This window comes from Siphateles boraxobius, unplaced genomic scaffold (assembly GCF_051911475.1).
Source record: "Siphateles boraxobius isolate OS27281-9 unplaced genomic scaffold, OSU_SipBor_1 33, whole genome shotgun sequence".
Taxonomy (NCBI): Eukaryota; Metazoa; Chordata; class Actinopteri; order Cypriniformes; family Leuciscidae; genus Siphateles; species Siphateles boraxobius.
This window is the reverse complement of record NW_027508953.1, coordinates 10,134,343-10,161,509: the sequence shown is the minus strand read 5'-3', so window position 1 is coordinate 10,161,509 and position 27,167 is coordinate 10,134,343. Positions and strand designations below refer to the sequence as shown.

At 39.2% G+C, this 27,167-nt stretch overlaps 1 protein-coding gene across 3 annotated transcripts in view; it reads right to left on the bottom strand.

Moving 5' to 3' along the window:
* Nucleotides 1-26,389, bottom strand: part of pals2b (protein associated with LIN7 2, MAGUK p55 family member b) — a 41,809-nt gene extending 15,420 nt beyond the window's left edge. The window contains exons 1-5 of one of the 3 annotated variants that reach the window (XM_077195435.1): nt 26,266-26,389; nt 19,356-19,432; nt 19,218-19,251; nt 6,299-6,417; nt 5,859-6,011 (exon numbers count right to left, since the gene is read on the bottom strand). In XM_077195435.1, the coding sequence (XP_077051550.1) occupies nt 5,859-6,011; nt 6,299-6,417; nt 19,218-19,227 (282 nt within the window). In that variant the 5' untranslated portion in view covers nt 19,228-19,251; nt 19,356-19,432; nt 26,266-26,389. Of the gene's footprint in view, nt 1-5,858; nt 6,012-6,298; nt 6,418-15,592; nt 16,030-19,217; nt 19,252-19,355; nt 19,433-26,265 lie in introns of those variants that run through there. The other 2 variants (XM_077195436.1, XM_077195434.1) reach the window with 2 other exon arrangements.
* Nucleotides 26,390-27,167: the final 778 nt, after the last annotated feature.

Below are 27,167 nucleotides of genomic sequence, written 5' to 3'. Positions count from 1 at the left end.
CTTGTGAGAACGGCTTTTCGGCGTTGGCTTTGGGGATGGATTCGGTTGTTCTGTGCTTCGCTAAGCGTCCTGGCCGACCTTGACACATGTCCGTTATTTATATTATGTTTATGTCTGTTTTCCTTTGTGATAATAAATGTTTTGCTAGCAATTGACGCGTCCGGTCTCCTTTTTGTTGCAGCCTTAGAGCCGGCTGTAACAAATGGGGGCTCGTCCGGGATCTGAACCCAGGATCTCTCGCACCCGAAGTGAGAATCATACCCCTAGAATTTTTTTTTTTGTTTGTTTGTTTTGTTTTTTTGTTGCCCATGAATGTGTGAATTGGAAATTCTGAAACTGAAAATATGGTGTTAATTGAAGATTTTATTAAAGCTCCGTCGGAGGGGTTATTAAATGGGCTGGCTAAGGGACAATTGTGGGAGCTGGTGGAACATTATGGCATTGAAGATGTAGATAAACGTTTTAAAAAGAATGAGTTGAAAATGATTTTGAAGGCCAAGTTGAGTGAGAGAAAAGTTTTGTCCATTTCAGATAGTGTAAAGATTACAGGGGAGACGAAGGAATTAGTGGATCTTTTTTCAGGTTTATCATTTGATCAGAAAAAAGAGATCCTTGAGATGCAGCAAATACATAGTCGAGAGATGGCTAAAGTAGTCAACGAACGCGAATTGGAATTGGAAAGGTTAAAAATAGACGATTTGCTTAAACGACGCGAAATAGAATTGTTGCAGCTTAAACATTCTCAACAGCTGGAATCTGAAAAGCTGTCAAGGGATTTTGATTTACAAGTTGAACGGTTAAGATTAATCGGGGAAGGTAAAATGCCATTTGAAGGTGCACAATTACAGGAGAGAGTACCGCGTACATTTGATGTAGTAGGGAATTTGAAATTACTTCCCAAATTTAATGAGCGTGATCCCGATGTTTTTTTCTCATTGTTTGACAGTATTGCGGAGGAACGTAATTGGCCTATAGCTGATCGGGTAGTGATGCTTCAAAGTGTCATTACGGGTAGAGCACAAGAGGCCTATATGGCACTTACAATGGAAGATCGAAAAGACTATGATAAGGTTAAGTCTACTATTCTGAGAGTGTATGAATTGGTTCCAGAGGCGTATCGGCAGCGTTTTAGGAATTGGAAGAGAGGGGAACGTCAGACTCATGTAGAAGTGGGTAGAGAGTTGACTGCACATTTTGATCGGTGGTGCGCTGCTTCGAACGTGAGTACTTTTGAAGAACTTCGAGATTTGATTCTGTTGGAGCAGTTTAGAAACATCGTTACTGACAACATTGCTACGTATATCAATGAAAATAAGCCCAGTACTGTTGCTGAAGCCGCTGTACTGGCGGATGAATTTATCTTGACTCATAGGAGTGGATCGGTTGATGGGGGTGCCGGCGGTAGTGTTGGCTATAGAGAGAATTTGTCTCAGCAACGCTCGCGAAGATTTGAGGTTGTGCCTCCGACTCAAAGGTCGGTTAATTCCGTGCGAGGGAAGAGTAATGATAATATTTGCCATTATTGCTTTAATAGTGGTCACTGGAAAAATGAGTGTCCAGTGTTGGCAAGCAAACTGAGATCACGAGGTAAAAAGATGAATTTTGCTCCCACCTTATTGGTAGAGACAGTATCTAGTCCTGTAAATCCACCATCAGCATTGTCTGATTGTATAATGGGATCAAAAACGGTAAAGACCGATTCTCGTGTAAATTATGCTCCATTTATTACTGACGGTTTTGTGTCTTTAACTGATGGTATTGACAAAGTACCAATTCGAATTTTGAGAGATACTGGGTCATCAGAATCATTCATTTTAGACTCGATCCTACCTTTCTCTGACGCCTCAAGTGCGGAGAAGAACGTATTGATAAGGGGGATAGGGCTGCAGACGTTATCTGTTCCTATGCACAGAGTTTATTTGAAATCTGAATTGGTGGAGGGAGAGGTAACCATTGGAGTGCGTCCGTCGTTACCTGTTGATGTTCGGTAATTTTGGGAAATAATTTGTACTCCATTGAAAGGGCAATCTGATGAATTGGGGTGCGATTTCCCTGAGGTGTTTGTGTCTTGTGCCGTAACACGTTCAATAAGTCGTACTTTATCATCCGATTGTGCTGAAGTGCAAAAAGTTGAGGTACCTGGGTTAGCTGTTTTTTCTTCTATTACTCGGAGTGAGTTAGTGGTCGCACAGGGAAAGGATCCTATTTTACAACCTTTGTTTGCTGTTGTGGTGCCCCCTGAGGAGGTGGAGAGTATAGCAAACGGTTATTTTGTTCAGGAGGAGTTGCTATTGAGGAAGTGGAGTCATCAAAATGAGGATTCAGGCAGCAAGGCATTAATTCAGGTGGTGGTGCCGGATCCATTTAAGGAGGTGGTATTGAGGGCTGCCCATGGTGATGTTGCAGGCCATTTGGGAGTAAACAAGACTTATCACCGAATTTTGCGGCAATTTTATTGGCCTCGTCTTAAAAAAGATGTAGCAACATTTATCAAAACCTGCCACACCTGCCAGATGGTTGGTAAACCTAATCAGTGGTTAAAACTGGTGCCGTTGTGTCCAATACCGGTAGTAAGTCAACCTTTTGAACACATAATGATTGACTGTGTTGGGCCATTGCCACCGTCGAAATCAGGTAATTTGTATTTGTTGACGGTTATGTGTCAAACAACCCGTTATCCCGCGGCCTGTCCCTTGCGCAAGATCACTACTAAAGCTGTGGTTAAAGCCTTGACGCATTTCATTTCTATTTTTGGAATACCTAGGATTGTTCAGAGCAATCGAGGGACCAATTTTATGTCTGGAATGTTTGCAGAGGTTCTGAAACAGCTTGGGGTGAAGCACAACCAGTCTAGCGCATATCATCCGCAGAGTCAAGGCGCATTGGAGCGTTTTCATCAGTCTCTGAAGTCGCTATTGCGGGCGTACTGTGTTGAATTGAACCGGGACTGGGAGGATGGGCTGCCTTGGCTGATGCTAGCGGCTCGGGAGGTGACACAAGAGAGTTTGGGGTTTAGTCCAAACGAATTGATGTTTGGTCATACGGTGCGGGGACAACTTGCAGTTTTGCAAGATGAGTTAAAGGGCAAGGAACCGCCTAGAAAGTTGTCCGACTATGTGAGCGGGTTCCGGAGGCGGCTGTTTCTTGCAGGACAGAAAGCGCGAGAACGTCTTGGGAAGGCGCAAATAAAAATGAAAAGATTGTTTGATCGCCATACTGAATGCCGTGTTTTTAGTCCAGGCGATCAAGTATTAGTGTTGTTACCTTACCCAGGATCTACATTTGTGCAAAGTTTTCTGGTCCTTATACCGTATTGCGGAGGGTGTCAGAACAGGATTATATCATTGCTACTCCTGATCGTAAGAAATCAAATCAACTTTGTCATGCTAATCTGCTTAAACCATATTTCTCCCGTAGCCCTGAGGGAAACATAAGCCCTGTTTCATTTGCCATCACCGTCTTTGAGGAGTCTCCTTCAACTGGGGAGGATGTGATGGCACCAGGGAATAGTGAGTTGTTACCTCGTCTACGAAATTCTGAAGCACTTAGGAATTTGGAGAGTGTGTTAAGTCATCTGTCGAATGGGCATAGATCCGAATTAATGTGTTTAGTGGCTGAATTTCCTAGGTTGTTTGGAGATGTGCCGTCGCGCACTCATCTGATAGATCATGATGTGGACGTGGGTGATGAGCTACCAATACAACAGCGTTTTTATCGGGTTCCTCTTGAGAAACGAAAAGTATTGGATTCTGAGGTTCAGTATATGCTGGATAATGGCATAGCCCAACATTCATTTTCTAGTTGGGCATCGCCCTGCTTGTTGGTGAAAAAAGCAGATGGTACACAAAGATTCTGTACTGATTATCGAAAGTTGAATAAGATAACTAAGCCCGATGCATTTCCTCTTCCTCGTATGGAGGATTGTGTGGACCAAGTTGGTGCATCTAAGTTTGTGAGTAAGCTGGACCTCCTGAAGGGGTACTGGCAGGTGCCGTTAACTGCACGTGCCCGAGAGGTAACTGCTTTTATTACACCCTCAGGGTTATACTCATATTCTGTTATGAGTTTTGGGTTGAGAAATGTGCCGGCAACCTTCCAGAGGTTAATGAATCGGGTGATTCTGGGTTTGGAGGGTTGCGCGGTTTACCTGGATGATGTTATTATTTTTAGTGAAACGTGGAGGCAGCACCTTCAGCATTTACGGGCATTGTTTGATCGTCTGGTTGGGGCATGCCTTACAGTCAATTTATCGCAATGTGTATTTGCCCAGGCCACAGTGAAGTACTTGGGAAAAGAGGTGGGACAGGGTAAGGTACATCCACTCCAAGCTAAAATTTTAGCTGTTGAGGGTTTCCCTCCTCCATCGACCAAAAAGGAGCTGATGCGGTTTTTGGGACTTGTGGGCTATTATCGTAGCTTTTGCCCTAATTTTTCCACCGTGGTTTCCCCCTTGACCGATATGTTGAAAGGTTCCACAAAATTTGAATGGACCTTTAATTGTCAGAGAGCGTTTGATAATGTGAAATTGTTGCTGACAACAGCCCCAGTCCTCGCTGCACCTAAGTTCGATCAGCCTTTTAAACTGCAGGTTGATGCGAGTCATGTAGGAGCTGGGGCAGTTTTGTTGCAGTCAGATCAAGATGGAATGGATCACCCCGTCTGCTTCTTTTCGCGGAAATTTAATGTACATCAGAGAAATTATTCAGTGATCGAGAAGGAAGCTTTGGCTATGATCTGGGCCCTACAGCATTTTGACGTCTATGTGGGGGGAGGCGCAGAGGTGCTGGTTTACTCGGATCATAATCCTTTGACATTTCTGCATTCATTGCAAAGTACAAATCAGCGTTTGATGCGGTGGGTTTTATTTCTGCAACCATATAATTAGTTCAGCACATTAGAGGGGTTGATAATGTCATGGCTGATGCGTTGTCGCGTACGTTTGACGTGGCTATGTAACTGTTGACTACGATGCTGTTGACTTTTCCTTTTCTCCCTGCTTACTATTTATCACCTTAAAATTGCTTCCAGGATCCGGATTGCTGGGGATGAAGATGTGGGGTAGGTGAGATTGGAGGGGTTAGTGGGTCGAATTTATTTTCCTAAATTATAGGTTAGAAGTTTTCAGAAATATCTTCAATGTCTTATGTGTTTTGACTTATGGTTTTTTTTTTTTTTATGGATTTGGGATTTCTCAAGGGGGGGTGTGTGACGTCTCAGCCTAGGCTGTACGTATGTACGTATGTGCGTGTGTGTGGTTGTGTGTTTGCTTTTAGGTGCCGTCTGGAGGGGGCGGGGCCAACACACCTGACACTTGTTTGATGCAGTATGAAACGCGGTGGGGACTGCTTGTGAGAACGGCTTTTCGGCGTTGGCTTTGGGGATGTATTCGGTTGTTCTGTGCTTCGCTAAGCGTCCTGGCCGACCTTGACACATGTCCGTTATTTATATTATGTTTATGTCTGTTTTCCCTTGTGATAATAAATGTTTTGCTAGCAATTGACGCGTCCGGTCTCCTTTTTGTTGCAGCCTTAGAGCCGGCTGTAACACATGAGATAAGATTAAATGAGAAAAAAGGTATGAGATGAGATTAGATTAGATTAGATTAGATGGTAGGAAGAATAAAACGCATGAGATGAGATGAAACGAGAGGAGAGCGTACGAGATGAGATGAGGCAAGAGAAGCCATTAGATGAGATGAGATGAAATGAGAAGAGAGGATAGAAGATGAGATGAGACAAGAGGAGAAGGCATTAGATGAAAGAGAAGAGTTGGTATGAGATGAGATGAGAAGGAATGAGTTTAGACGAAACAAGGCGAGAAGGTACAATACAAAACGAGATTAGGTACAAATATTGTACCTGAAAATGGGGCTCCTGCAGGATTTTGGAGAGTTCTGCAACACTGTCATCTCGTATGTTAAGCCCGCTGATGTCACCCAGAATCTCAGTCACAAGCTCAACATTATTCTCTTGCACAGCCTCCAACTTCACATCCTCCAAACGTTCATGAGCCTGAACACAAACATCTCATCATTTCATCAATCCATGATCTGATATTTCTGACAGTATCTAGTTGCTCCTCTCTGTGTATTTATCACAAATTTAATGGCATGACATTTTGATCAGACAAATCGGCATGACTTTCTTAAGGTGTCGATCATGAGTGTAATTTCAGACACGCGTTTAATATCCAATAATTATTCATATAATTTAGTTAGAAATTACATTTGTTTTCAGATTAACCTTATTGGCAATGCAAATCAGCTAAAGCAAAGCCTGGGCAGTTGAGTGTACTTTACCTTGGCCAGCGAGCGGACGATAGGACTCTCCATGATGCCTTTGAGGAAGATGAGGTCAATGTCTTTAGCCCCAGTGGTGGAGGGCAACTCGCCCAGGTTATCCAACACCTGCTGCATAGCTGCATACAGAAAGAAAGCTGTTACGACACAAGAAACACACCTTGTAACACTATGAGTAATACACACCAGGGTCAGAGGACAGGGCAAATGTTTCATCTGTAAAATAAAACAAACTTCACATTACAATATCAGATGGCTGAAATATAACACCCCCTTACACAATACTATCATCTCCTTATTGTACATGTTTAGCTATTCTTTTGTCTTCAGTGTTCATTTGATCCACTGAGGTTTTACTTGATCTTAGAGCTAGGTACGACACTATACAGAAGATCATGACATATACTCTTAGATCGACTACAAGATTACAATGGAATTCAGGGACAGGCGTTATGGTGGTTTAGATCGTACCTAACAGACCATTGGCATTTTGTTATTTAAACAGGGAATTATCCAAATTAACTTCAGTAAGTCCTGCAAGGATCTGTGTTAGGCCTTCTGCTATTTTCAATAGACATATGCTGCCCCTTGGTAATATTATTAGACAACATGGAATTAGTTTACATGGAATTATCAAGACCAGATGAAATCTCTAAATTATCCAAGTTGACAGAGTGTGTTAAATATATAATGTTTTGGATGACCAGTAATTTTTTTCTATTAAATTTGGATAAGACTCGGTTTATTATTTATTCAAAAAACCTAAACACACAATCTCTTAGGATACAATTTGCATTTAAAAGGATGTACAGTTACTTCATGCTCTACAGTAGAAGACCTGGGTGTTATATTAGACAGCAAATTATCTTTCGAAAATCATATTTCATGTTACAAAAACTGCCTTCTTTCACATCAGAAACATTTCTAAGCTACGGAACATTCTATCTGTTTCTGATGTAGAAAAGCTTGTTCATGCATTCATGACCTGTAGACTGGATTACTGTAATGCATTACTAGGTGGTTGCCCTGCATCCTCAATAAACAATCTACAGTTAGTCCAAAATGCAGCTGCTAGAGTTCTTAACAGGTCAAGAAAATATGATCATATAACACCAATTTCATTATCTCCACTCTGGTCACCTATTAAGTTCTGTATCAATTACAAAGTATTGCTACTGACCTATAAGGCACTAAATGGTTCAGCTATGTATTTACCTAATCTTCTTTAGCCCTACAATCCATCATGCTCTTTAACTCTGGACTTTTGGTAGGATATTGAAGTCCACTAAAGGAGGGAGAGCGTTTTTCACATTTGGCTCCTAAACTTTGGATTAGCCTTCCTGATAATGTTCGGGGCTCAGACTCACTCTCCCAGTTTAAATCTATATTAAAGACACATATTTTCCATTTGCTTTTCTGTTTCTATCTCAGGACGCCCTGTGAAGAGATGACGCCAACCCCTGCCAAGACTTCAGATGACGCAAACTCTGAGTCAACATGCACCACTGCCATATTTTCTATATATTGTAATCAATATGATCACAACTGGTATTAACTGCTTTAATAAGATCATTGTTTCCACCTTAAAGGGTTAGTTCACCCAAAAATGAAAATTATGTCATTAATGACTCACCCTCATGTCGCTCAAAGCCCGTAAGACCTCCGTTCATCTTCAGAACACAGTTTAAGATATTTTAAATTTAGTCCGAGAGCTTTCTATCCCTCCATTGAAAATGTATGAACGGTATACTGTCCTTGTCCAGAAAGGAAATAAAGACATCATCAAAGTAGTCCATGTGACATCAGTGGGTTAGTTAGAATGTTTTGAAGCATCGGAAATGCATTTTGGTCCAAAAATAACAAAAACTAAGACTTTATTCAGCATTGTATTGTCTTCCGGTTCTGTTGGGGATCCGCGTTCACGAGTCCGCAGTGACGCTGATGACGTAAGACGCTGCTGACGTGTATCTGGTGCGTCCGTGTATTCGGGTTGAAATAAATATGGCTGGGCAAAAAAAATGCAAGTCTTCCTCTGTGTGGAAATCCTTACACATGTTTGTTAAGATTGTTTTGTTTCCAGACACACCTCAGCAGCGTCTTACGTCAGCAGCGTCACTGAACGCGAAACCCCAACAGAACCGGAAGACAATACAATGCTGAATAAAGTCCTAGTTTTTGTTATTTTTGGAACAAAATGTATTTCTGATGTCACATGGACTACTTTGATGATGTCTTTATTTCCTTTCTGGACAAGGACAGTATACCGTTCATACATTTTCAATGGAGGGACAGAAAGCTCTCGGACTAAATCTAAAATATCTTAAACTGTGTTCCGAAGATGAACGGAGGTCTTACGGGCTTGGAGCGACATGAGGGTGAGTCATTAATGACATCATTTTCATTTTTGGGTGAACTAACCCTTTTAATGAATACATCTTAGCAAACTGCATAATTTGTACTATCTTAGAACTGTACATTTCTGACATAAGGACATTACTTGGAACAGGTAATCACCTGTGATAACAAATGTTTTGTGAAAAGTGCTACTATACGACTCTGAGAGAGCAGCCAGAAAAATGGAGTGTAGCTGGAAGAAAACAAAATTTAGAATTTTTTCCGCATTTCGTGGGGAGAGAGCACGATTGCGTACAGAAAGGCCTTAAAAACTGCTAGATCTGCGTATTTTTCAACAATTTTAGAAGAAAACAAACACAACCCTAGGTATTTATTCGAAACAGTTAACGAAATTAACGAAAATTAACAAAAAATAAAGCTCCAAAACCAGACGTTTCCAAACAGCACAGCAGTAATGATACTATGAACTTCTTTACTTACAAGATTGATCATATTAGAGAGAAAATTATAACTATGCAACTGTCTACTACAGTATCGCATCAGACGGTGCAGTGTAGTCTCCCTGAGGAAAAATTCCATTGCTACAGGAGAGGAAGAATTGTCTAAACTCATTAAATGGTTGAAATCAACAACATGTATGTTAGACCCTATACCGACTAAGCTATTGAAAGAGATGCTTCCAGAGGTCATAGATCCTCTTTTTAATATCATTAATTCATCTTTGTCACTAGGATATGTACCAAAAACTTTTAAGCTGGCTATTATTAAACCTCTTATTAAAAAAACACAACTTGATCCTAGAGAATTAGTCAACTACAGGCCGATCTCGAATCTACCTTTTCTGCCAAAATTAATAGAAAAGGCAGTATCCTCACAACTATGTTCCTTTTAAGAAATAAATGGTATCTGCTAAGATTTTCAGTCAGGATTTAGACCATATCATAGTACTGAGACAGCTCTCATTAGAGTTGCAAATGATTTGCTCTTATCATCCAATTGTGGTTGTATCTCTCTATTAGTGTTACTGGATCTTAGTGCTGTATTTGATAACATCAACCACAACATTCTTTTGAATAGACTCGAAAATTATGTTGGCATTAGTGGAATTGCACTAGCATGGTTCAAATCATACTTATCTGACCGTTATCAGTTTGTAGCAGTAAATGAAGAGATGTCTTATCAATCAAAAGTTCAGTATGGTGTACCACAAGGCTCAGTACTAGGACCGTTGCTGTTCACCCTTGTACATGCTACCCTTGGGAGATATAATTAGGAAGCATGGAATTAGTTTTCACTTTTAAGCTGATGATACTCAGCTCTTTATTTCTTCGCGCCCCGACGAAACGCTGCGAAATGCATAGCTGATAGAAAAATATGGATGACTAGTAATTTCTTTAATTCTGAAAAAACAGAGTTTCTAATAATTGGGAAAAAAACCTTGGCACATATTAACCCAGAATACTGTCTAACAATTGATGGCTGCTCTCTCAAGTCTTCGTCGTCGGTTAGGAACCTGGGTGAGCTCTTTGATACCAATCTTTCATTTGAAAGTCACGTTTCTAGCATCTGTAAAACCGCATTCTTCCATCTTAAAAATATATCTAAATTACGACATATGCTTTCAATAAAAAATGCGGAACAGTTAGTTCATGCGTTCATGACCTCAAGGCTAGACTATTGCAATACTCTACTGGGTGGTTGCCCTGCATGCATAATAAACAAAGTCCAGTTGGTCCAAAACGCAGCAGCTAGAGTTCTCACTAGAACCAGGAAGTACGACCATATTAGCCCCGTTCTGTCAACACTGCATTGGCTCCCTATTAAACATTGTATACATTTTAAAATATTGCTGAGTACTTACAAAGCACTCAATGGTTTAGCTCCCCAGTAGTTGAGCGAGCTCTTAACACATTATAGTCCTTCACGTCTACTGCGAAATCTCAAAATGTTGATAATACCTAGAATATCAAAATCGACTGCAGGCTGTAGATTCTTCTCCTATTTAGCACCTAAACTTTGGAACAGTCTTCCTAACATTGTCCGGAAAGCAGACACACTCTACGCTTATGTTAGTCTTTCTGTTTATTCCGATGTTTACTGAAATCAGCCGGATCCGGGCCGTATCCAGATCAGATGGTGGACCTGCGCCTGGACCCATCCACAATGCATCCCTGAAGTACCAGCCTCATCAGCCCTGTGAAGGCCTCATCGACACGACAGCCATCGGCACTGATCCTCGACAAACTTGTCTCCATACCGGCGTGATGACTCCGACTTCAACCAGATGGCACTGGATAAATATTCTGAATGTTCTGATCCAATCTGACTTCTGACCTGTAATGCTGCCTGAATCATAATCATACACTGTCCGTTCGTTGGCCAGGGGAGAACTGCCCCCCTGACTGAGCCTGGTTTCTCCCTAGGTTTTTTCAAATTCTGCCACCTGATGAAGTTTTGGTTCCTTGCCACTGTTGCCTTGGCTTTTGGCTTGGGGACATTTAATATTCAACAATATTATTGATCTCCCTTACTTAAGGTGGACGATGACGCAATTTTCTTCTAGAAACAAACTTTGTTTTATTATTTATCACTGTGAAGCTGCTTTGAAACAATCTGTATTGTAAAAAGCGCTATATAAATAAAAGTGACTTGATTTGACTTGACTACTACTGTATACAAATAAATATATAGATAAATAAAGGAACAAACTTTATGTTTTTAATGTAACTTTCATCTTTTAAACACTTCAAGTCAATAATAATTTAATAAATTTTATATTATTTAATTGAAAGGATTAAAAGAGCAGTTTCATGTCTTTGCTTGTATTGTTCAACTGGTCGAGGTTGATACAGGATTTAGAAAGTCATTATAAAAGTAATAAGTAATGCAATGCTTTTTAGAGAGAGTAATGAGCACAGTAATGTAATTAAATTACCCAATACTAATTATCTCAATAAACTTGTTTATAAGTATACTGACTATATTAGAGATGCATCGATCACAACTGAAATAATCAGGCCAGTGCTGCATCTTCACAAAGGTTTATCCTTTGCACGGATTTTTAAGCCTTTCCAATTTAAATATTAAAGTGCAAGAAGACGCAAAAGAGAACTCATTTCTACTCCCTGTGTGAGAGGTTTTGTGTCCGCAGACTGTGTGTGCACGGAAAGCCTCGTTTTAGACAGCGCGCAAATGCTGTATCAACTTCTCTTTCACTTCTTCTAATTCACACAAAATGATATCAAAATGCCCGTCTCAGCGAGTATCCTTTTTATCATAGTCGGTTATGTCTTAAATGAACATAAACAGTTAAGAAATAACATGCTTGAATACTGTACAACACTATATTGAATCCATGCAGCTCTTAAAGTGACTGCACCCTAATATTCTTGCTGCACTGCAAACAACAAAAGACAAAAAAAATTGCCCACTACTCTTGACAAAATAACTTGTGTAACTTTAATAAGGATTGATGTATATTTAATTTATACAATGAAAAATATATATTACATTTATTACTTTATTTCTGCACTTGAAAAGCACATATACAGGTCCTTCTCAAAAAATTAGCATATTGTGATAAAGTTCATTATTTTCCATAATGTAATGATAAAAATTAAACTTTCATATATTTTAGATTCATTGCACACCAACTGAAATATTTCAGGTCTTTTATTGTTTTAATACTGATGATTTTGGCGTACAGCTCATGAAAACCCAAAATTCCTTTCTCAAAAAAATAGCATATTTCATCCGACCAATAAAAGAAGTGTTTTTTTTTATACAAAAAAAATCAACCTTCAAATAATTATGTTTAGTTATGCACTCAATACTTGGTCGGGAATCCTTTTGCAGAAATGCCTGTTTCAATGCGGCGTGGCATGGAGGCAATCAGCCTGTGGCACTGCTGAGGTGTTATGGAGGCCCAGGATGCTTCGATAGCGGCCTTAAGCTCATCCAGAGTGTTGGGTCTTGCGTCTCTCAACTTTCTTTTCACAATATCCCACAGATTCTCTATGGGGTTTAGGTCAGGAGAGTTGGCAGGCCAATTGAGCACAGTAATACCATGGTCAGTAAACCATTTACCAGTGGTTTTGGCACTGAGAGCAGGTGCCAGGTCGTGCTGAAAAAGGAAATCTTCATCTCCATAAACCTTTTCAGCAGATGGAAGCATGAAGTGCTCCAAAATCTCCTGATAGATAGCTGCATTGACCCTGCCCTTGATAAAACACAGTGGACCAACACCAGCAGCTGACATGGCACCCCAGACCATCACTGACTGTGGGTACTTGACACTGGACTTCAGGCATTTTGGCATTTCCTTCTCCCGAGACTATCTCCAGACTCTGGCACCTTGATTTCCGAATGACATGCAAAATTTGCATTCATCCGAAAAAAGTACTTTGGACCACTGAGCAACAGTCCAATGCTGCTACTCTGTAGCCCAGGTCAGGCGCTTCTGCCACTGTTTCTGGTTCAAAAGTGGCTTGACCTGGGGAATGCGGCACCTGTAGCCCATTTCCTGCACACGCCTGTGCACGGTGGTTCTGGATGTTTCTACTCCAGGCTCAGTCCACTGCTTCCGCAGGTCCCCCAAGGTCTGGAATCGGTCCTTCTCCACAATCTTCCTCAGTGTCCGGTCACCCCTTCTCGTTGTGCAGCGTTTTTTGCCACACTTTTTCCTTCCCACAGACTTCCCACTGAGGTGCCTTGATACAGCACTCTGGGAACAGCCTATTTGTTCAGAAATGTCTTTCTGTGTCTTACCCTCTTGCTTGTGGGTGTCAATGATGGTCTTCTGGACAGCAGTCAGGTCGGCAGTCTTACCCATGATTGCGGTTTTGAGTAATGAAACAGGCTGGGAGTTTTTAAAAGCCTCAGGAATCTTTTGCAGGTGTTTAGAGTTAATTAGTTGATTCAGATGATTAGGTTAATAGCTCGTTTAGAGACCCTTTTCATGATATGCTAATTTTTTGAGATAGGAATTTGGGGTTTTCATGAGCTGTATGCCAAAAACATCAGTATTAAAACAATAAAATACCTGAAATATTTCAGTTGGTGTGCAATGAATCTAACATATATGAAAGTTTAATTTTTATCATTACATTATGGAAAATAATGAACTTTATCACAATATGCTAATTTTTTGAGAAGGACCTGTATATATAATATAATATTTATTATTATTATTATATGGATAAAATAAATATAAAATATATTTTAAAATTCAAATATTAAAACCACGTATTTAAAACATAAATTCAACACATAATCATTTATTTATTTAAATTGTATTGATTTATTATTAAGTACTTTTAATGTATTTATTAAGTATTTATTATTAAAATTATAAATTATTTGTTTTTCAAAAACTTTGTGTACTCATACTGATGTTAAGACCACTCTCTAACACAGTCATTGAAAAATCTCCCTCAATATCTACACACACACACACACACAACCATTTTGCAAGGCCAAGCACTCAGTGAGTCACGTGACTACGCAGGTCATAGCCTGCAGTAGCGTAATCCATCTGTGACAGTAGAACAGAACAGAGCACATTTACACTCCATCAGGAAACAGTAGGCGAGAGAAACAGATCAATATTTAACAATAGTTCAGTGGTTTAATTGCACTCTCTTCTTTCGGGTCAGACACTACTGTTGTAGTCCAGAAGCAACCATCAGCAAACTTTGACATTGAGCCACTGTTTATTTTCTATTGCAAATATGTCACAGAGAAATGCACCCTGGGGCGTCCCTTATTTGGCTGAACAGAGTACATAATGGATGAAGTGACAGAGTAATAAACAATTGAGGTTACACACACACTCAAAAATGAGAACACGCAATTAACATTAACATAATATGTGTGCACACACCCTTTAATAAAAACGTCCTCTCATATCTGTCAAATTCTGTAAGCTGTGTTTTAATTTGGTTTATTTTAAAGACCTAATTAAAGGCATTCGCACTCTGTTTGACAGTTAAATTGCAGTTTTGGCATCTACTGTTAAACTCCCAAAGATTAAATTACACACTTGATTTACTGTAAATTCTGTGCAAACAGTGCTCTAAATGTCACAAGAAAATGCTAGAGTAACACACTCACTGGCCTCAAAATTGTCAAAATATATTATTTGTGAAATATGTGACCAATATTTTTGGAAAAGTCAATAATCTTGCGTATAACATCAAATGAATGATTTTTTTTTTTTTTTAAATCCGAATTAAACAATACAAAGTTGTTGAAGAAAAAACAAAACAATATTTCTTATGAAGTCTGTTTTTCCCAAACTTTAGTCCATGAAGGATTGGCTGATAAAAAATATACACTTAAGTAATTAAAATAATTTAACCTTATTGCTGTTATACTTACTAATTAATATAATAATATTTTTCAATAACATAACTGACAATTAGGTGTCGGTGTACATAAGTGTTTGGATCAACTTCTTACAGCAAACAGTGACTCTTTCAGGTTCATTAACTAGCCTAGTTATTTCAATGATATAAACAAAACTGACAAATTTCAGATCATCAAAATCAGGCCATTTCAAAATAGACAACAAATTAAAGCTTCAGTGCTGACTGAATCTTGTGTGTAACTTTTACATTGCATTTTTTCTCATTCTCAAGTTTCTCAGTCTCTAGTTTTGCAAGAGATCCTCTCTAACCCTCACATTCAAGTTCTGCTTGATTTTCCTTTAATAAAATAAAACAGACATGCAACAACGCATCTGTCAAACCATTGCTAAAAGCTACGCTGTTGACGTACTCTGATCTGCACGCTTTGACACAACCTGGCAACCCACACATGTTCTCTTTTGGTTTGTTCAGAATATTTCACACCTCAAGATATTTCACAAGAGCCAAGAAATGACACTCATATTTGAACAAACAATTGTAGAGGATATGGAAAAACATGAAGATCTCTAACCTCCGGATGTCTCTGCGCTCTCAGCAAGTTCAGACGCCCCCTCCCCAGTTTCTCCAATGTCCCCGGCATCCGAGTCACAACCTGCTCCGTTTGAAAACGTTTCGTCTAAAGTAAGAATCATTCCTGACCTCTGCTCTGTACCAAAACTGCTCAAATGCTTACTTGCCTCTGCCAATGAAAATAAAGTGACTGATAAAATAAAAGCCTAGACAGAAACTCCTCTACGAACTCTATGAAAAAAAGAAGGCAGGAGGTAGAAGAGTGAAAAAAGAAAGACAAAAAAAGAGGCAGAGAGACATCCAAACAAAGATAGAGAGCCTTACAGACGTCTGCCAAACACAGATGTGGACACACATAAATATACATATAAACAGATCCTCTTACTAGCGCTCCACTTAAACACACACATACATCCCTCCCTCCAAACATCTAATCCCACAATCCTCTCCTGCTGTTTCAGACTCCACCCCCTCACACCAGAGACAGCCCATCACCCAGTTAAGCCCCCCAGTGGAACTTACATAAGTGTCCTTATATAAGCTCAGCTACCAGGAGGCTGTGGGGCCATTGCAACATTCACCCACCCCCATTGAACACGTCTCCTGCTGATTTTTTTTTTTTTCCCAATCCTGGTCATACTTCAAATCCATGGTGTTCATGCATGGACTTTTGCAGGAAATGCATGAGTGAAATTCTGCGGTTTCCATTATAAACAGCAGTACACTCAACACCTCAATACAAGACTCAATGGTCTATAAATGAAGAATGTTCACAGTTTCTACGGTCACACTCTGGACAGACATGTTTGAGACCAGAGTTTGCTCATATTCTGTCAGATATACAAAGCTTTAAATGCATGCATTGATTGTAATGTTTTATGCTTGGATTGAATCAGCTAGTGTGTCCGTGCTGATAATGTCAGTTGGGGTCAAATGCATTCGCTTGCTGGATGTATTATTATCAGCTCACTTCAGTTTGACAGTAATGACTTACTATAATCTTTAGTTCACTACTCTCATTTCATGACCATCATAATGAACCAAGAATTCCAACCAAGCTGGTAATATAAGCAATAACCCCCTAATTTTGAAATCATATTTCAAAAAATACATCATGCATATTGCATTAGGAATGAGCCAAGTTGGTTTCTTCAGGTTTATCAATCACTAGCACTTATTGTTAACATTTACATTTAAATATTTAGCTACTATCTGAAATGTATAAAAATTCACTATACTGTTAAAATCTTTGGAGTTGGTAGGATTTGTTGATGTTTCTTACTCACTGATGCTTGCATTTATTTGATCAAACATACAATAAAACTAGTAACATTGTGGAATATTACTACTTTTTTCTATTTTAATATATTTTATATTCTATTCCTGTATACTGTCACTTTTGTAAATTCAATCCATCATTGCTAAATAAAAGCAGTTTCTTTTGAATGGTAGTGTATATTTAAACATTTCAGATAAAGAAACATTTTATTATTTGTATATTTTATATTAAAATATAAATACATTTAAATGTATTTAATATTAGTAGTTTGTAAATAATAAAAGAATGTTTATCAAATACTAATTTTAAATAAATATTATTATTTTATGTATGTGTGCTTTTTGAGTGCTTAATGGAGTTAAATCTGGAAACACTTGACATTCAGCTCTCAAATTATCTAAACAATGGTATTCAATTCGAGTTCCAAAAGACTGAAACATTTCCTGCACAGCAAAAGTTCAAAAATCATCATTTAAAATAATGAAATAAATGTCTGGGGAATAGCAAATGTGTGGGGGCAAACATATGTTTATAGTAATGTTATGAGAATGCATGAAAAATAATCTGCAATCTCAATAAATCTTGAGTCAACTGTGATCCACTGGTCTAATCTAAAAAATAAAAATAAAAAATATATATATATATGCACACACACACACACACACACACACACACATATATATATATATATATATTGTGTATATTTATAATATATTTTGTGTGTATTTACTGTATATATATATACCTCAGAAGAGTTTCAAATAGTCATAGCTCATCCAAATGGCTGGTCTAAAATAATAATTTTCTCTGTTTAATACTGGTACAGTAGTGTAGTCTGATCTGAGGTCAGTTTGTAAGAGGCACCCAGCAATGACAGTCACTCTCTTGCACAGCTGTGCCGTAAAAGGATACAATCTGTCCCTAATCCAGCCGCCCCTCCCCCACGTCTCCCTCTTTTCCTCCCCCCTCTCATGGCATTGCCTCCTGTAAATCTGAGCTGGATTTTAATCTCTATACAACTGTGGATTAGGGAATCCATTATGAGCTTGCTTGAGCCAGGCTGAAAAGGCACGTCCAGGCATCAAGTGTGTAAATGACTGATGACAAATAATGCCTTAGGGAGAGATACTTCCAGGAAGGGTCCATATGTTTACTGCACATGTGCTTCAAATGATGCATTTCAGAGGAGAGTGGTAATGAATTTAGCAGCTATCTTAAATTTAAGCATTAGCTAGTTAACCAAATAGCGATTTTGGATCATTATACACACTTATTTCTTAACATAAATTTGAGAAAACAATTCCAAAGAAGTATATCGGGAGACATTGAATTAACAAATTACATCTGATAGCCCATGAACATGCAAATCATCACTGGCTTTCACGTATAATCTGCAGTCAGAGAAAAAGCCCATTATCTTTGCAAGGAATTAGCTTGGAGGCTAACTCAAAGTTACACATGGAGAGCCTTTGCAACTTTGTGAAGCTAAGCCAGTAGCAACTGCAGAATGCACCTTTAAGCAGCATTTTATCTCTACGTTTCCCATAGACATTATTAAAGGCACCAATTAAATAAAACCCAAATCAAACCTTGTACAACTGTTAGTATGTTTAGTGAACATTTGCTCTTGGTTAGCAATAGTTACAAAAAATATTTTAGTAGCCTTAAATCTGTTAAGAAAGACTATGAGGACTTATCTGACCTTCAAATAATGGAGTTATATATATTTTTGTATACAATGTACCCCTTCCCTAATTCCCACTTATATTCATGGTTAAACATAACAATGACACTTAAATATCACTGCAGATATTACAATTTGACCATTTACTATAGTACATCACAGTCGCTTTTTGACTTAATGACCTCTGTCAGCTATTTTAATCCGTGAATCATAAAGGTGGCGAATATGTGATTCTAATGAATATACTATTAATTATTATGCAGCATATTCAACATTTCCAAAAGATTCTCAAACACATTTTCATTTATTTCATCACATTTGTTATTACTTGCATCTTTGCGAATAGGCACAAGTGGTTCCAGGTACCAAAGACTATATGCATGTTGGCTTATCTTCAAAATTTGACCGTGCATAGAAATTACACAGTGTTATATCTAAAATGATATCTTATTAATCTGTATCACTATATATAGGTCGACTGTATCTCTTGTGTTTATATCTCTCAGATACCTACAACTCTTTATAAGCGACCTGAATCACTAACCACAAGTTATTTTACAGCAATTTTAGGACTGGTTTATGAAAAAAGCGCTTGTACTCATAGTAAGTTGCAAGCCAGATAAGTACACTCAGTCTTTCTCCTCCTCACTTCACTATCTCTACCTGTTATCATGGCTGCCGATAAATGAGAATCCAGCTGTAAAGACAATGTCACATTCACTACTGTTCATATACTATCAAGCAACATTGGAACAATGAACAAACAAACACTCCACAATCACACAATGACACACGACTCACTTGTGTCCGATGATGTTCCCGCTCCCTCCCCGTGCTGCTACAAACTTCTCATCCACTGCTCCACGCAAGTGCCGAATCTATAGAGAGAAAGACCATTTTACATTGATCACGCACACACTTCTCTTCTTGGGTCGGGACGGAGACTGTCACAGCCCTGATCCTGATACAGCGGGGTCATTGTGTGAACTGTTATTTGAGGTCAGAAGACAGTTGGCTGGTTTGTTGTGTTAAGCAAAATCCACTATGCTTTTGCTCCATTGATCACAATCTTAAAAATGCATTCTTTATAAAAGCAATGCATGATGATGATTTATTGGCATGGTGTTTGCCATATGCATTGTTTAAGAATGTCCAATATATGATTGTTTCGAGCAGAACGAGGCCGAGGGCCGTGAGAGAGCGGCACGAGGACGGTTGCGTGATTGCTGATAAGAGACACCTGTGCGACGCACCGGTCTCGTATCTCTCACGGAGGAGCGGAAGCATAAAAGGAGGAGCGACGACAGTGAAGATCGAGAGAGGAACAGGCCTGGACTTGTGTTGTGTTTGTTTAGTTATATGTCCCCTCACGGACGAGGGTCTTTTACTTTCATTTTATATTTGTTTTATTTTGTTATTAAATTGTTTAAATGTTCGCAGATTCCTTCTTCCTGTAACATCTAACCTCGCTACAATGGTGCCGCAACATGGGAAGAAGGAGGAACGCGCTGTCAAAGAGCACTCGCCGCTATGGGGAATCCGCGGTGCCATCGAGCATGGTGAGCAGAGTCCGTCCGCCATGGACGCTCGAGGCGGTGCCCTGGAGTGAGTTGCCGGGGGGGCAGTCGAGATCGCCGCTGGCCGCCTGGGTGCAGGAGGGGCGTACCCCCCCAGCCTGCGAGGGGTATGTGGCGAGCAGGACGAGGCCGAGGGCCGTGAGAGAGCAGCACGAGGCCGGTGGCGTGATTACTGATGAGCGCCACCTGCACGACGCACCGGTCTCATATCTTTCACGGCCCTTGGCCTCGTCCTGCTCGCCACAATGATGCTCATATTGCTTGAATATCACACATAAATTTAGCTTTAGTCATTCATGTGTTATTGACAGGTATGAAGAACAATGAAATATATTCTTTAACAGCCCATATACAGGAGAGATGTCAAGGGACAACTGTCAGAAGACAAAGAGTGTTCATAAACTCTTAGAAAAAAGGTTCAATGGGTTTCTATACGTTATTAAATGTCTTATGGTTGCATAATATTTTAACTTTTTTTTTTTTATTAACATAATAAGTTTAACAGGTTACTTCGATTTTTTTTTCTAGTGATAAAGTACACTGTACAAAAAAGTTGTTGCCTGAAATTTTTAAGTACAATCAACTTGGATGTTTAAGTTATTTAAACTTAAATTACATTTAACTGACTTAAAAAAATTGTTGAATCTATAACTTATAAAAGTTGAAAATTGCTTAATTTATTTTGATGAGTTAAAGCAATGTAAAAACATGTTGTCATAACTTTTTGATAATATTTTACGCTGTTTGTTTTCAAGCTGTTTAATTCATTAATTTCAATCAATATACAAAAATTAGGCTAATTAAAACAAAATGGATTAATTAAAACTAAATCCATAAAATTATCATCACCATTATGTTCAGTTTGTTTAGTTGTCATGGACTTTTAGTTTTTTATTCATATGTTTCTTTGTCTTTGTTTTCCCGCCACTCATCAATTACATGACACTAACACGAATCATCACAATTTTTGTTATTTTGTCATCATCATGTATTTAAGTTCCTCGTTGTACACTCTTCAAATGTCCGATATTGTTTGTGTTTATGTTTACACACAGTCTCGCATGTTGGCTATCTTGTTCTGTGTTGTGTAAATATATCCTCCTTGTTTTATCTTTGTAGGATTACAAATTTTATTTAAATGTTTAATTTAGATTTCCAATACAATAGTATTTTATATTGAGAAAGTTTATAAATGATGAGACCAGGAAATCTCTGCAAACGGTAGGGGTTCCCAGCGGGATATTCCTGACTGTCACATCTCAGTACGAGAAGGCTAGGCTTTTCCTGTTCTCATTGTTTTACCGGGTGAAGAGTCATGCTGAGCAAGTTTGAACACCTGCTATTTTATTACTGAGACCATTTGTCTTGGAGTTCTTATCTCAGAGCGAGAAGTCCTGCACCATTCTGTTCTCATGTTTCAGCTCATTTACATGCTTTGTTCACCACAATGTAATCCCTCCCCCTTGAAATGTATATAAACTACAATGTAAAGTTCCCTTAGTTAGACTTGGTTAGACTTGACTTGACTTGGGTAAGATTTTGGACCAAGCAGACTACAGCAAATAAAGAATCCTGCTTAAATAAGTCTCCTGGTTTTCGCTTCTGAGTTTTTCTACACTGAAGAAGGAAGAAGTTTACAACATCTTCATCATCTTCTTCTTGCTTGGATTAGAGCGTCACAGAATACCGGACCAGATGTATTACGCTGCTAAGTTTGTGGCCGAGAGTCACGAATTTATAATTTTAAGAGGAGTTTTACGGTCTCGCCATCACCCTCACCTTCGACTACGTGACTCTGAAGTGTTCTGGATCAGGGCGAACTTTCACCATCCCGTTGACCTCCCAGACACCACTGGTCTGAACTGGAAAGAAGCTACATTTAGAGAGGGTCCGTGCCCGATCCAGGCACAGCCAGACCCAGAGCCCGAATCACCACCATCGACCGTGGAGAATTCGTGTGAGCCCCCCACAGACGGAGAGCTTACACCCGCCGCGACGCGTCAGCCAGAGCCAGAGGAGATGAGGACAGAGCTGACCCTCGCCCCGGAACTGGAACTCCATCATGAGTCTGACCAGGGGTGTGAGCCCGCGATATCAATGGACGAGGGAGGCGTGACTACGGAGAATGAGGATTGGCTGATAGACTTCAATGAGGAAGTATCGACTCCGACCCGGTCTCATCAACACTGTGAAGGCCTCATGCACAACTCAACAAACTCGTCTCCAACCGGCGTGATGACTCCGACCCCCAACCAGATGGAACTGAATAAATATTGTGAAAGTTCTGATCCCATCTGACTTCGGACCTATAATGCTGCCTAAATCATAATCATACACTGTTCGTTCGTTCGACTTTGTCGCCATTGGCTTCTGGCTTGCTTAGTTGGGGACATTTAATTTTATATTTAAAGGTGGGGTATGTGATTTGGAAAACGACCGGCAGAATTTGAAAATATACAATTCAAATGGTCCTACCTTCTTTCCTCCAACGCTGGCCCTGACTCCACCCATTCGAATAACATGGACGCGCAATCATGCACGAGCGAAAACTCAGATGCGCGAGAGATTGTAATGACGATTTACTACTAATCATGGAACCGGCTTTACTGACGAGATGCACATGCGTCACGAGCTTTGAGTATGCGCACGAAGGGGGTCACGCGCGCTGGGGGGAGGGGTGTGTGGTACAACCGTTTGATTGACGAACTTACTGTCCAATGATTCTAGGTGGTCTTAGAAATGATTGGCTTGAGTTTTTCGAGTCCTGCCCGTTCCACAGATGATTAAATTGCTTAATTTTTATTTCAGTGCTTCTAACTCTCTGGCTGTAAGTGGGTTAGGAATAGGATTTCAAGTTATTTTGAAAAAATGGACAAAAAAGAGAATCACATACCCCACCTTTAAAGGGTAACCAAACACTAAAACAACTTTTTTTAGTTAATTATCTGTAAGAATGGAGCTTCATAAATGCTGTTCATTGATTCAAGTACATTTTTTGACATTTGGGTATAAAGTTTTTTAATTTTCAAATATATGGTGTAAAAACGTCTGAGTGCTGCCCTCTTCAGGTTAAACGGAAAGCTCCTGCAGTAGGGGTACTCTCTGACGTAGAATACTCTCTGACGTCTCTGTCACGCCCTTGGTGCGAGCTCACCACGCCCTTGGAAGCCCCTGGTATAAAAGCATCTGGTTCCGTCAAAACTACTGTAGCGAGTCAGGAGTTGGAATTACAAGTATTGAAAACGATCAGGATAGATACTGTATATATTAGCATCTAGTAGCATAGCATTTATATAGTTATTTAGATTATTTTGTGTAGCCTAGGTAGTTAATCTCGCCTATCGCTCCAGTGTGCAACCTGCATTTTACGTGGGATTGCTTCTCCAACGCAATGGAGGTGGAAATGGGCTTCTCCACACAGCTCGCGCTGCCATTTTGTTTACATGTTACTACTATAGTGAAAAGCCATAGAACGTCAGTGACAAATATTGAAGGAGTAAGTAGATATAAAATTACTTTGGTGGATAAATTCAAAAAACATATCAAAGACCAACAAGGAGAGACAAAGACAAAAATGTTTTATGTCTACTAAATTCAATTCTACAATTGAAGTCTACAATTCTATCTATAGCATTTGTCCTCTAAATAGTGTTTATGTAAGAAATCTTCTACTGTGTGTGTAAGCTTCTGTCCTTGTTGAACTTTGACATGTTACTACTATAAAAAGGCATATTTTTGCAAACTTTTGAAGTCACCGTGAAATCAAAATTGACAATTCATATTTTTCATGGAATATTGCAGTATTTTACTATTATTGATTTATCTGTGCACATTTTTTTTTTAATTCATGTGCCCTTATACATTTTAATCAAAATAACTCCCTGTCCTACTTGCAGGCAGCACATGTCTTCTCTTATCTGATGACGTTTACCTACATGAGGACAGGACAACCTGTCACTCACATGAGATCACAGCAATAGCAAACCACAACTATCCAACAATTCCCAAAGGACAAAATCAAGTTCCGCCCTACATTTTTTTCTTGTTTGAGAAGCTGTTTCACTTGGATATATATAACAATAGGGAAGAAAAGACTATCATAACTTCCGTTTCATGCCAACTTTAAAGACAAAATGTGTCCAGAAAATATTCTGAGTGTAAAAAAAAAAGAGCACCAGAAGACACCATCATAAAACACATAACAAATATATTATTTATCACATTTTTCTAATTTAGCGGAGAGATTCATCTATTAAAGTTTGTGTACACCAGCTATTATGAATGTCTCTGTGGATCGGTTCTCATAAAGAGGGACTGGTAACATGGGTTTGCCAACAGCCTAATGTCCATCCCACAGCCTGCACTGCTGACGTCTCAATACTTGATAATTACTGAACTTGATGGAGCGCACACACGCTCGTCTCTGAACAGAGGGAATGACACATTGCAAACCCACTCGTTACACACACACACACACACACACTTATTCACTTGCATGAATATATAGGTCAGTTTGCATGATGAAGTGCCCTGCAAATAAGAGGATTACACTGATTGTGCCAAGTATTACAGCAAAACAAATAATGAAAGGCCACAACATCAATTCTCGTCATCATATTGAGTCTAAAATCATTCTATTAAATAATAACAATATCTATTGTTTTCATTTGTGTTTATCATGCTTCATATTTTTTATACAATAATTTTTACTATTGGGTTGAAGGCAGATGTTATTTAAAATAAATATCAATACAAAATTTAGTAGCATAGTATAGCCTACAAAGTGAAAATGGTAAAAATGTTAATGATAAAGCAAATGTTAGATGTTTGATTGTCCTTGTTGATAGATTTTATATTGTTTCTAGGTAAGGTTTCATTTTTTTCATAAAAACTATGAAGAGAGACTTATAATCAGCAAATTTACATTTTTGGATGTAGAATTATATTAATAAATTAAATTTATAACATTCCATTTATAACACAACACTGATCATTAAGTACTTGAGGTCATTTATATAGCATAAACTAAAATGCCACGGACAAAATTCTACTGTGAACAAATAATGAAGACAGATTTACTGTGGTAAGTATTTAATTAGGTAAAATGTATGAATAAAGACATTTTGACAAGAAAAAAAATCAAAGCATTTAAATAGATTATTGAAATGGAGAATTGTGGAGGGGTGAAAATAATAAAAGACCAGAGTCTTGCTCTAATGTTTTCTGATATTTACAGGTAATTAAAGCCACGCCCCTTTGGTACCCCAAGCCTTCTGCGTAATGACGTAGAGGGATTCCCCGGTCACTTCCCAGGAAATGTTTACACGGGCAGGGGAGTAGGTCTCTGCGTAATTATGAACTAAGCTAGATATTAAGCTAGGCTGTACACATATTATGCTCAGTAGAAACATTGGCAACAGACCGATGTCTTTAAAACCACACAATTAAGGCCGAATAAGCTCAAATGCGCAAGGACATCCGCCGTGTCCTCTTCTTCCTACAGAATACCTACAAAGTCTTGTTTCACATAAAGTCAAACTCGAATCAATTGACAATCGCAAATGTATTCTATTAAAATTTAAGAAGTTGTGTGACATTCCCAAAGGATATTTTGTCAAGCTCCGCTCTATCAAAACTGAAGCGCGGGACGTTCAGTCCATGAACGATACCATCGGATGGGCAGAAGCAGATCAATATCAGCAGAACGAGGCGAACGAAATATATTACTAGCAAAGGATTATTTATACTATGCTATGCTTTAAAAAACTATATTTGTTGCAGATGTTTTCACACGCGCGGCCATTTTTGTTTTATGTTCAAAGCGCAAAACAGACTTAACCTGTTCCACCTGAACCATAACGGGACACTGGACAGATGAGAAGTGCATACTCAAGTCACTGATCGTCCATCAGTGACCGAACCTGGTGCTCTCCAAACACTTGCACACAATGCGCGTGCACATACAACACGCACAATTCACGCACACAAAAAAGGACAGCTGGGGGCTGGACCTCCGAAGGCAAAGTCATTTCTACTCAAAAGTGTCTCTCATCAGCACGTGCAATGATACTTTTAAATGAAACACAACTTGCTCCGATCCCGCACTTCGCAAACTATATGATCTCTAAACTCACCTATGTTGTTCCGAGTCCTCTCCGGTTGTCCCGGTCAGATATTCAAAGCTTTCAGTGGTCGTGGGTCCCTTGGCTAACTATTCGGACACACACAATGCCAATCAAACGCTAAGCCTCGCCTTTCGAGTGACGTCGGTGCGAATGGACCAATAAGAACGCGCTCTGGGTTTGCGCCTCGCCCTCTCGTGGCAGATTATGCGAGACAGGGGTATCTGTAGGTCGGAGTAATGTGCGTGAAGAAAGGTAGGCCGTTTCTAAAGGTGAATTGCCACAACAGAAACTAGCCCCTATCCCAGGGGTGTCAAATCCTGCTCCTGGAGGGCCACTGTCCTGAAAAGTTTTGCTCCAACCCCAATTAAACACACATGAAGCAGCTAATCAAAGTCTTTAGGCATAGCCTAGAAACTTCCAGACAGGAGTGTTGAGGCAAGCGGGAGCTAAACTCTGCAGGACAGTGGCCCTCAAGAACCGAGTTTGGACACCCCTGCCCTAAACCTAACCCACACCCTAACAGGCAGCTTCCGCGACCATCTGTAAAGATGCCCATTACACCAAAACTCCAACCTGCAGATACCTCTTGGAGAATGCTGGTGGTTACATGGATTACATTGATAAGACATTGTGTCTTATTTAGTAGCTAAGAATGAATAGAGTTCACCTTTGTGGATACAAATATTAGAATGACTTTTAACATAATAAAAATCATATCAGTCAATGACTAAAATCCCTCGACTACACAGGGCAAATGAGACAGGACAATATGTTTTCCCATACAATTTGCATTGTATTTAACAGGCAAATTGTACAACCCCATTTCCAGAAAAGGTGGGACATTTTGTAAAATGCAATAAAAACCACACTCTGTGATGTGTTCATTTTCTGAAAAAAGTACAATGACCAAC